At 34.9% G+C, this 12,459-nt stretch overlaps 1 protein-coding gene across 3 annotated transcripts in view; it reads left to right on the top strand.

Moving 5' to 3' along the window:
• LOC136037738 (NPC intracellular cholesterol transporter 1-like) overlaps positions 1 to 12,459 on the top strand; it is a 160,623-nt gene that overhangs the window by 133,068 nt on the left and 15,096 nt on the right. For all 3 annotated transcript variants that reach the window (XM_065720516.1, XM_065720518.1, XM_065720517.1), the window contains exons 20-24: positions 3,149 to 3,303; positions 4,796 to 4,986; positions 6,528 to 6,759; positions 9,308 to 9,421; positions 10,392 to 10,548. In XM_065720516.1, the coding sequence (XP_065576588.1) occupies positions 3,149 to 3,303; positions 4,796 to 4,986; positions 6,528 to 6,759; positions 9,308 to 9,421; positions 10,392 to 10,548 (849 nt within the window). The remainder of the gene's footprint in view (positions 1 to 3,148; positions 3,304 to 4,795; positions 4,987 to 6,527; positions 6,760 to 9,307; positions 9,422 to 10,391; positions 10,549 to 12,459) is intronic.

The following is a 12,459-nucleotide window of genomic DNA, read 5'->3' as shown; positions in this document are numbered from 1 at the left end:
CCTTTTTTTATTAAAATAAAGCATTTTGACATTTCTTAGCTGCGTTTCATCCCTAAGACACCATCCACGGCTTCACAAACTATTTTCCTAATTATTCTATCCACGTTCTATGTTATCAAATATTTAACTCTCCAAATTAGTAGTCAACTGATCCTGGAAATTTTCTCTCAAATTTTTATCATGGGTCCATTATCGTCGTAACTTCCCGGAAGGTAGTTACCCTTCTTAAATTTTAGCTTTGAATTAACCATAGAAACTTCAGAATGGTGATCTTTACTTTTAACATCACTAATAGCAGTCTTATATGCTTCAGTACATTATATTGATCCTGTCAGTCTGTGTTTTGCAATAACACAACCAATGAGGTTAGCTGTCTTACCATCATATGAATACCATGGTAGCTTATGTGCCATTTTATGAACAAATACTGCATTGGTTGTAACTAGATTTTTATACCTACAAATTGCAGCAGTCTGTAACCCTAACTGTTTTAACCATAAACCTTGTTTTAAACATAACTGTTTTGCTTTCCTGTACCAAATTTCACCCCTCGGCTAGGACAGCATCTATCCCTATTTCTACCGACTTGGTCATTAAAAACTCCCTATAAAAACTTCAATTCTCTACCTGGTACTCTGTCCATTTGTTCCTGGGGCTGTAAGTAAAGTTCCTCGAGTCAGTACTATCTCCACCAGTCTGTTCTGCAGAGTCGTAATACTACTATGACTAATACCCTGCACTTTTGTCATAAAATGAGCGACTAGCATTGTATTATTAATACCTCCCCAGCTTAAACAAGACTTAACAACATCCTTATTCATCATGAGCCATACTCCTTGTCTATATACCCTATCCTTTCTGCCTTTGTAAATCATTTCTATATTACCTAATTTCATGTTTTTTACCCCCTGGGATATGAGTTTCTGAAACCTCTAATAAATCCAGTTGGGAGCGACATAATTTGTCCGTCAAAATTTCGATACGATAGTTATTTTTTAACGTGGTAATATTCCAAGTTGCAATTTTTATATGCTTTAAATTATTGAAATTATTTTGGCCTCAGGAAAAGCGAATCGTAATGCGAATGGTCCTCGAATGCAAATCGTAATGCGAAGCAAAAAAAGCGAATGGTCCTCGAATCGTAGTGGATGAGACACCGATTCACATAAATGCAGGGGGGCAGGGATTGTAAGAGGGGCAAAAGGCACCAGTTAGTCCTGATAAAATTGAAAATAGCTATGAAATACGAATAAGAAGGTATTTTTCAAAGTCTAGGGGATGCGTTTACCCTCCTATTACCAATATTACCAATAATAACTATAGTGATATATTATCTTGCCATAAAATAAGCGAAGTGGAGCAATACAAAAGAAAAGAAAACATATAAAGTAAATATTCATTTAAAATATATGTAAAAACATATATTAAATATATATGTAAAAAAAATAAGTGTGTGTATGTGTATATATAAAAAGTATAAATATTCATTCCCAATGTATAAGTAAATGCATCAACATAGGCGAATGAGCGGTTGGTAAAGACGGCAAGGACAGCAAATAAGCCTCTTGTTTCAACTTGGAATTTCGATAAGATATCGAAATATCAGTATCCTCAAAATTATGAAGAATTGTTTGGTTTCTTTGCCACATAAACACAAATATATCGCCTATTATGATATTAAAATATTAACGTAATATCATATTACAATACGGTCGCATTACGATCCCACTACATCATATCGCGATGTGAGGCATGATAGACTTTTTCATGAAAACGCTGATTGTCTTGAAATTTCACGCTAAATACGGTAATTTGATTATATCCCACCAAAGCCATCTATTGATTCCTTGTTAAAGGAACATTTAACTCATATATCCCCCCAGAGCTGATATGTGCTAAGGAATGGGTAGGGGAGCGAAGTCTTCGAAATAGCGAAATCAGGTGAATACATCAAAATCGTGGAAACCATCTAAAATTGTATAGACCATAAGACTGTGTCTGAGCATCCCGTATCCGACCAACCTTAACTCATTTGGATTTAATCTGTAAGAAATAGCAACAAACACTTATCCAGCAAAGTGATAGCTGAAACTAATTGACAACTGGGCGAATAACAGGAATGATTATGTGTGATCCAATGTAAAATTAGTGTCGTTTACAGATCCCTGACGATGTGCCCCTTTTTACTATTACTATCCCTTTCCTTCTCTGTATATAATTTTTTTTTCTAGATTTTTCTGCCTATAATTTTTTCTGCAATTCTTTTTTCTAATAGTTTTTTTTTTATTTGATTTGTTTGTTTATATGTGATGCGGCGTATTCTCCCTTATCACTAATCCAAACCGTTTTAAGTATTTATCTTCCTTGCTATGTCCGAACGCAGTTTACGATTTAGAAGATGTTTCTGGTCCATGTGTCTCCCTAGGTGGTCCTTGTCTAGTCCAGAATCATGGAATAGTGTCACGCTTAAAACTTAATGCGTTCTGTGCCATGAATATCGTTGACAAAATAAAAATAAATTTAAGGTGTCATATGTGTCTCTATTTAATCCCACTAGGTGAATTGATACTGGCCACCATCAAAATTTATTTAGCCGAGTACAAAATTAATCTATTTCCGATGGTTAGATCCTTTAAGTGATGCTTAATTAACGTGATTTCTAATCGCCACTTTTTATAGAAAATTATCAAACACAGGGAATTGTACAGTTTATTGAAGCTTATAGACATTTTAAGTTTATTGAAGTTTATGTAAAGGAGATACGAAAAGTTTATTTGTCTGGCATTACAACTAAATCTGTTATGAAAGTAAAAAAAAAATACAGGCGATGAAACCTAACTGTTAATTGTTTCTATCACTACAGTTGAGTGAGTATGGACGCATTAAGTTAGTATAGGCACCCAAAAGAAGAGGTAAAGGGACAAACCCCAACCCTACTCTCCTAAAGACCAAAAACTGTCTCCTTTTTAAAGACTTTACCCCCTCCCCCCATATTTTGTTAAATAATTCAAATAAATCTTCTGTAGACAGCTCATTACATAGGAAAATAATGATTACAAAGGAAATTTTTTTTTCTTACTTTGTTTAAGTCCTATTTTGTATGTTTTTATGAAGATTACGTATTAATTTCTCTTTTTTTTCGTTGTAGATCAGTATTCATGCTTCAAATGTGAACCAACATTTACTACCATCGATAACAAACAATGGCCGACTCAAGAGACATTTGATAAATATTTTGAGTTTTACTTGAATGATAATCCTGGAATGACTTGTCCAAAAGGGGGTCATCCGTCCTATGGAACGGTAGGTTTTCGAAAATTTTATAATAATTCTGTCTCTACCTCTTTTGTCTTGTTCATATTTTCAAATGTGAACCCACATTCATGACCATCGGTAACAAAGAATGGCCCACTCATGAGACATTTGTCCAAAAGTGACTTGTCACATGAGTGACTTGTCCAAAAGGTAACCCCCCCCCCTACAGAGTAGTAGAATCTCGGAATTATAAAACGTTTGTCTCGTTTTTCTCCATTTTTTGTTTCGTCTTTTCAACCTCTCTTGTCTATTTTTACATGTAATTGTACTTTCTTGAAAAATAAAGTAAACTAAAGCAAAGACGATACGGAAACAGTTGGCGCCTGAGTGGTTGAATTCCAACGCGCTGGCGTTGGAATTCTGTGTCCAAGGGGCACGGGTTCAATCCCAGTTGTTTAGTTTAGACCAGTTATTTAGTTTGGGACGGGGGTCAGTGGTGTGATTTTGTAAGCTCAGCCAGAGTCGACCCAGCTCTAAATGGGTACGTGGAGAAATCTGGGGAAGGTAAGCAGGAAGGGTTTGTGAAAGCACAGGATGGTTGGCCCCCAACCCCCTATTGCACTTCCTGGCAGAAGGGCCAAGAGACGGAGATCAGCACCGCCGGTTTGGATCTTAAGAGTCTAGTGCTGTTTTACTTACTTTTTACTTTTTTTTATACGGAAACAGATGTCTGGGGACTCTGATCCATGGACCATCGAGGTCCACTGAAATTGAAGTGGCCCGGGGAAAATGTCGGTTCTTTTAGATCCTTTAGACTTTTGACTCTTATCTAAATTAGGATTCAATATTGTTTATATAATAAATAATACTTGTCGTTGTGGTATTAAGAGTTATTCAAAATTGTATTCAAAAGTAAAAAAGAATATTTCATCCTTCAAAAGAATGAAGAAAAAAAGTTGAATTGATTACTTTAGGGGTTGTCTTGTGCCAGGAATTACGTTATAACACCTTATGATATCACGTTATGACAACTAGTCCTGACCGTTTTAAGTAGCAATCCTCTCAACATCTGACGTCTCTTGCGTCTTATGGAACGCTAAGGATAAGCAATCGGACTTGCTTCTCTTAGGTGGTACTCGTCTAGGTTAGAATCAAGAAGTAGTGCCACTCCGAAATGAGCGAGCCTTGTGCCATGAATTACGTTATAACACGTTATGATATCACGTTATGACAACTAGTCCTGACCGTTTTAAGTAGCAATCCTCCCAACATCTGACGTCTCTTGCGTCTTATGAAACGCTAAGGATAAGCAATTGGACTTGCTTCTCTCAGGTGGTACTCGTCTAGGCTAGAATCAAGAAGTAGTGCCACTCCGAAATGAGCGAGCCTTGTGCCATGAATTACGTTGTAAAAATAAATGAAAATATCAATCGCAAAGCTGTTTCGTTTCAGGATATTAAGCTAAGCCACCTTAACAGATATGTTGCCTTGTCTCTACGTCTTTCCTTTCTTCATGTTAATTATTTATTGATAATTCCAGGCTGTCCAAAGAGAAATGTATGAAAATCAGACTGTTATTAGGAGCAGTTACTTCCAGACATACCATTCAGTCATGAGGACATCTGCTGACTATTATAATGGAATGGCTGCAGCCCGCATTGTTGCCGAAAACATTACCACTATGCTCAATGGTGGCGACCCGAATGGACCACATGAAGTTTTTCCATACAGGTTTGTATGCCCATTATAATTGGTGTATTTTTCATGTTTTTCTGTATAAAAACGGTGGGTGGTATACTACCATTGCTACTAACAACTTAATGCAGCACCAAAGCCATCTGAAGTTGACACAATTGTGACTGCCCCCCCCCCTTCCTCCAATCTATTCCAAATTTTACTCTTTATTCCCCTGTCATAAAGTAGTCCTTCCTTCTAGTCGTGAAACGACAGAATATTTATGCCATTGGATTCATTAGTTTATGTATTCATCGGGCAAATTTCTCAACGTTGAGTCAAGTGGACGTTGAGTCAAGTGGTGTCAACTTTGAGTCAACGTTGAGTCAAGTGGACGTTGAGTCAAGTGGTGTCAACTTTGAGTCAACGTTGAGTCAAGTGGTGTCGGACGTTGAGTCAACTTGACGTTGAGTCAAGTGGTGCACAAAAAAAAATTTGAAAAGCAGTTTGTTTAGGCCAAAGATCATTTTTTATATGAAGCACAAATGACTCTAAGGCTTATGTTTCTAGCGAAAAATGCAATTTTTGCTACAAATCAACACCTTTAACTTGCACTGAAAAACAAAGTATTTATGTCATTAGATTCATTAATCTCAGGTTTAGCCATTCAGTGGGCCATGATTATGATATTGCTTGGACTTTTTCTTAAAGAGTCGTTTAAACTTGCTTATAAAATAGAAAAATTCTAGTTTTTGCAGCAATTTTTCAACAATTTCTTGCCCTATTTTTTTAATTTAAAACGTAATCGCAGATTTTGACGATTCTTAAAGAATCGTTTAGAAAAATTCTAGTTTTTGCAGCAATTTTTCAACCATTTTTGGCCCTATTTTTTTCAATTTAAAACGTAATCGCAGATTTTGACGATTCTTAAAGAATCGTTTAAACTTGCTTATAAAATAGAAAAATTCTAGTTTTTGCAGCAATTTTTCAACCATTTCTTGCCCTATTTTTTTCAATTTAAAACCTAATAGCAAATTTTGACGATTCTTAAAAAATCGTTTAAACTTGCTTATAAAGTAGAAAAATTATAGTTTTTGCAGTAATTTTTCGACCATTTCCTGCCCTATTTTTCATTTTAAAACGTTATCGCAGATTTTGACTAAATAATCAAACGTTTAATTCTAAAGCAGAAAATCTGAAAAATCGGGACACTACCAATCAATTTACAATTATTAATTTATATAATTTAACAGCAATAAATCAGGGGTTTGTGGGGCCGATACCTCACATCTTGTCTCAGTTAGGCCTGGGCATAATTTGAAATGACTTGAAATTAAATTTTAAAAGAAAAAGTTTTTGAAGTGCAATATTAAAAGCAGTTCTAAAACTTAAAACGAAGAGATTGTTTTATGTATGAGAGGAATAACATTATTCTGGGATTATTTGGTAAAGTGATTTAGTCTGTGAACTCGAAGCGTCTTGCATTGAAACACTAAAACTGTATAATTACAGAAACATGCCAAAATCGTTTACATGCAGCATAAATAAAAAAAACCTCCTTTTTTTTAAATGACTTGTTCAATCTTGCTTTTTTTTAGTGTTTTCTACGTATTCTATGAGCAGTATTTGACAATGTGGGAGGACGTCATAACAAGCCTCCTTCTATCCGGCTCAGCTGTTTTCATCGCTGTTCTGCTCCTACTCGGTCTCGACTTATACTCATCGATGGTTACAATGCTGGTCATCTCAATGATAATCATTAATCTGCTGGGAGCAATGTACTGGTGGGACATTAGTCTGAATGCTGTATCATTAGTCAATCTCGTCATGGTAATTTTTTAGATGGTTTTTTATACTAGGCAGATAGACATCTTGACATCTTGGAATATATATATATATATATATATATATATATATATATATATATATATATATATATATATATATATATATATATATATATATTATATATATATATATAAATCTACAAATAATATTCTAGGAGCAATGTGTTGATCTGACATCAGTCTGAATTCTATATTGTCTCATCACGGTAAAATCTCGTTAAGTTTCGTCAGGGTAATTTTTTGGATGGTTTTTTATACTAAGCAGATAGATATCTTGACAGATTGGAATATATAGATATATCTACACATAATATTCTAGGAGCAATGTGTTGATCTGACATCAGTCTGAATTCTATATTGTCTCGTCACGGTAAAATCTCTTAAAGTCTCGTCATGGTAATTTTTTAGATGTTTTTTTTTTATACTAAGCATAGAGATATCTTGACATATTGGAATATCTCCACACATGATATTCTTGGATCTTCACGATAAAATCTTGTTAAGTCTCGTCAGGGTAATCTCTTGCATGGTTTCTTTATAGTCAAGATAACTTGAAATGTTGGAATATATAGATATACCTACACATAACATTCTAAGAGCAATGCATTGGTCTGACATCAGTCTGACCAACACCAGGGTAATCTTTTAATAATTTTTTTAATATTGGAATATATAGATATATCTACACATAATGTTCTAGGAGCAATGTGTTGATCTGACATCAGTCTGAATAATGTATCGTCTCGTCACGGTAAAATTTCTTTAAGTCTCGTCAAGGTAATTTTTTAGATGGTTTTTTATACTAAGTATAGAGATATCTTGACGTATTGGAATATATCTACAGATGATATTCTTGGATCGTCTCGTTGCGGTAAAATCTCGTTAAGTCTCGCCAGGGTAATCTCGCGCATGGTTTCTCATGTTGGAGTATATAGATATACCTACACATAACATTCTAAGAGCAATGCGTTGGTCTCACATCAGTGTGACCAACGCCAGGGTAATTTTTTTTAATGATTTTTCAAGCAGATGAATGGTTGACCGAAACCATAGTTAAAAGGTATACAATACAGATTTACAGCTGAGCAATTTCTATAACTGTTGCCTGTGGAAAACAAGCTCTTTCAAAGCAATTGTTTTTTCAATTACATATTAGTTTAATCGTATGATTGTTTAGTAAATATTGATTAATAAACATAATATAAGCGTTTGGTAATCATGGAAACACTGTCTCCCAACATTATCAAAAATAGCTTCAATTGAGGCCTAATACGTGACCCTTTTTCTTAGATTGGAGTATAGGCCCAATGGGCACCTATATTATATGCCTTTTATCTGTGACTGGACATATTATTTCATGTAATGTGTTAAAGGAAATAACTCGGTGGTAAAAAAAAAAAAAAAAAAAAAAAAAACTGTTGTCCTCCTTTAGTAATTTGAACAGATAAGTATTCAAACGAGGCCTTAACCTTACCCACTCATCCAAATAAGAACTACAAACAAAAGTAGATTAAATTACAACAAAAGTAGATTAAATGTATCTACAAATACAAGTAGATTAAACTACAATAAAAGTAGTAAACACAAAAACAAGTTGTAAAACTACAAACACAAGTTGATCAGGTGTAGATTAGATATAATAAACAACAAAAAGCATGTGTTTTAGCGAGCTCCTTGCAGTTCTTTGCCACGCCATAAACAAAGGCTCCTTTCTTCTTCCAATTTTACCGTCCCATGGGAGTCTTCAGATAACCTTTCAGCTGTTCAGATGTTAATGTTTAGCAAATAAACTTCTTCATGGACTTAAACGCTTGGGATAATTTTGATTCAGTTTTACGAAAAATTGTGATTGGCCCAAATTAGCGCTTGCTAAATCTTGGTATAAGTAAAATCTTATTGTGACTGGGGCCTTACATAAATTTACCTGCTCACGTATTGCAATGCTTTTTCTATATTATTTGGTCTAGGGCTAGTTTAGCCCTAGTGTTGGGCTAATTTAGGTTCAACTTTGATGGATGTCGTTTGTTCGTCATACCTCAGTTTGTTTATGTATACTTATACCTATATACTTATACCTATGCAAAAACGTGTAATTTAATACTTATACCTATGTAATCTGAAAAAGGCTAATCCTTATAATCCTGAAAAAGGCTTATGCCAGCTTTGTCGCTCACTTAAACTAAGTGTCTTGGCTTTTTATCCAATTAGCCATGGCTTGATGGCAAATCGATTTTAATTCAAAAATCAGCGGATTCTATTAAAATCAATTATCCTTTAATATACTTACGTTTATTAATATACTAATTTATAGTATAAATTAATAGCAAACTAATTTAACTTAACGACCTAATTGCTAATAATATATCATGTTGCTAATATCAAGTTGTTAATAACTAACAAATCACTGGTTGGGTTATTTAATATATACTAATGGCCTTAGTCTAATGATGACTATGCTAATAGCTAATCTTCTTGAATATACTTTAAGCTATTGAATATAAATATGCTGATTATTTTCTAATTATATGTAGGCTGTTGGTATATCCGTCGAGTTCTGTGCTCATATTGTTCGTGCATTTGCCGTTTCCACTGAAGATACTCGGATGACTCGTGCCAAGGAATCACTCGTGAAAATGGGAAGCTCGGTAAGATTTGAATCATTTTATTTTTTTACTCCTCATTCCCCTCCCCATGATTGGTAAAACTCTTTTTTCTTTTGCACCCGAATTTCCTAAATCATTAACACTATGGACACGTCTATTTCTACAGGAGGTATAGTGGGAATCAAGTAGTGAGGGAGGATGTAGTCTAGGGTATTGACTTAGCTTTAAGGTGTAAGAATACCTTATCTTCATAATAGTTTTGCTGTGGAGTAACCCTGTTTTTTTCTGTAGTTAATGGCTTGGTAACGGCGAAAGATGAAGCTTCTCTTTTCGATATTTCGCTCGTGAAGCGCAGGTGAAAAGTTCCTCGGAAGTTTTTTTTATTTTCTGGAAAACAATATAAATCTTTTTTTTTTAGTCGTATTTTTTTTTCTGAATGCACATTCTTTTATATAGTATATTTTTTTTGATAAGGTGGGCACGTACTCACCCCCCTTCACCGCCAAAAAAGCAAGATATTAGAGAGTTTTGGGCACCTGACTCGTTTGTCGAAATAAATGTGCTCTAATAGGCTTAGTCTTTAAATGGAGAAGAAAAACGCAAACATTTTTCCAGGAACACCAAGAATTTCCACCTTGAAACGACAGTATTTATGTGCAGTATGTATAGTATTTAGAAGTGCCCTTACGCCTATCCAATCAAGCGAGGATATAAAACTGGTAGCCAACGATAATTTTCCTAGAAGTTCTTTTACAATCAGAGTTTTGTTGGTTTCTGATAGTCACAAGAAATTGTATCCTCTTTTGTCTCACGACTGAGTGATTGAGCTGAAATATTCAGGATTTTTCGGGAAAATGTTTTTCCATTACTCCTCACTAGAGAACATACGCTACGAGCAGGGAAGTCCGAAGTAGGAAGGTCTTAGGGTTGTTGCAAGGCTATTGCAAGGATTTTGCGGAGTTTTTTTTAGTACCTGCTCTGAAGTGAAGTTGATATTTAATTTTAATTGCAGGTGCTCTGTGGAGTATTGTCGGACTTGTCTATTGTGGTTTTGGCATTTGCAAAGTCTCAGATCTTCCAAATATTCTATTTTAGAATGTTTTTGCTAATCGTACTTATCGGTGCTGCCCATGGATTAATTTTCCTTCCTGTTCTTCTCTCATACCTTGGTAAATATTTCTATCATAAATAAACATTCTTAATTTATTTTATTACTAATACAATAGTTGAATTTTTTCTATTTTTCCAATTTTATATCTGTAGATAAACGTTATTAGTATTAATTTATTTTATAATAATATGACTAGTTTCCGCTGCCAGTATTTTATTGTGTTATTGTCAATGCTAGTTATAAGGATTATACTGTAAGATATCTACTTTTGGAAGCTCTTGTAGAATTGAATATGTTTAGTCATTTATTAACTATTTAATTTATATTTAGGCTATTTTCTTTGTTTCTTTCTACTTCGATTGATATATATAGAAATTTTTCAGGTAAATATTAAATTAATAGATAGCAACAATAAAACTTATCGAAAATTAGCTAATTATGCTTTTTTTACTTCAAGATAGTAGAATGCGCTGAAGCTTTATCTCAGAATATGCCCTTCGCGAAATATTATCTATTAGATTTAAGAAACGAATCTAAATTCAGCTACACATACTAACAACGCTATATAATACCAGGGGGGGGTAGCATTCTTCTTTTATGAAGAAGGGGATAACCTGCACAACGTATAAGTGTGTTTTTAAGGCGCTAATGTAAAGTTCACCCTACATTGACTGAATATTTTCTTGACATTGCCTTGACACTTGGACTCTTTAGGGATATGTTTGCCTCCCCCTCCTTGTCGTGAATTATTTCTGTCTACTTAATCCGATAAAGTTTACTACATAACCCTCATAATACCTTCATTTGGATGAAAAATATATTACGATCCCTGCATTAATACAGCTTACTGCAATCCGTTGCCTACATCCAATTTTACGCATCCGGATATCAGATCAGACTTCGAACGACGATATCCGCCAGAAGTTGTTTCAACATCGACAGAATCTGAAGCATCATCAAGCTCTGCCGGCTCCGCTGGCTTGGGCATGTTTTGCGTCTCCGCTACTTCCGCCTCATTAAACAGATACTTCTCACTGAACCATTGTTACTTCTCACTGAACCATTGTTACTTCTCACCGAACCATTGTTACTTCTCACCGAACCATTGTTACTTCTCACCGAACCATTGTTACTTCTCACCGAACCATTGTTACTTCTCACTGAACCATTGTTACTTCTTACTGAACCATTGTTACTTCTCACTGAACCATTGTTACTTCTCACTGAACCATTGTTACTTCTCACTGAACCATTGTTACTTCTCACTGAACCATTGTTACTTCTCACTGAACCATTGTTACTTCTCACTGAACCATTGTTACTTCTCACTGAACCATTGTTACTTCTCACCGAACCATTGTTACTTCTCACTGAACCATTGTTACTTCTCACTGAACCATTGTTACTTCTCACTGAACCATTGTTACTTCTCACTGAACCATTGTTACTTCTCACCGAACCATTGTTACTACTCACTGAACCATTGTTACTTCTCACTGAACCATTGTTACTTCTCACTGAACCATTGTTAATTTGGCATAGACGAAAAGGAGGGCAATTCAAACATTGGTGGTTGCTAGTTGAGCAAGATATGGATCCTGCAGGAGTCTCCCACAAATCCGGGCACAAATGGGAAAAGCGCTGGCTATAGTTCACTGAAGAATTGGCACAAAACCGACCATGTCGGTCATATGCCGGGTAAGGCGGAATCGCTCGGTTCTTCTGCAAGCAACCAAGGATTTTTGTGATTTGCAGTTGACAGGCATTCTTCTTTCCTGAAGTTGTAAGTATATTGAAATTCGTGTATTTTTATATTAAATTGTAAGTGGCTAACTTGTTTGCAGAAAAAAAATGTGCGAAGTGGATTGAAGCGAGCCATATCGACTTTTCTCAGCCGTTATCATAAGGGTCACGAAGATCTTCTTAAATCACCTCAGAGGTAGCGGTTAGACGTAAATCTTATAAATCT

The sequence above is a fragment of the Artemia franciscana genome, chromosome 17 (genome assembly GCF_032884065.1).
Source record: "Artemia franciscana chromosome 17, ASM3288406v1, whole genome shotgun sequence".
In the NCBI taxonomy this organism is placed as follows: Eukaryota; Metazoa; Arthropoda; class Branchiopoda; order Anostraca; family Artemiidae; genus Artemia; species Artemia franciscana.
This window is presented reverse-complemented; position numbering and strand designations above follow the sequence as displayed.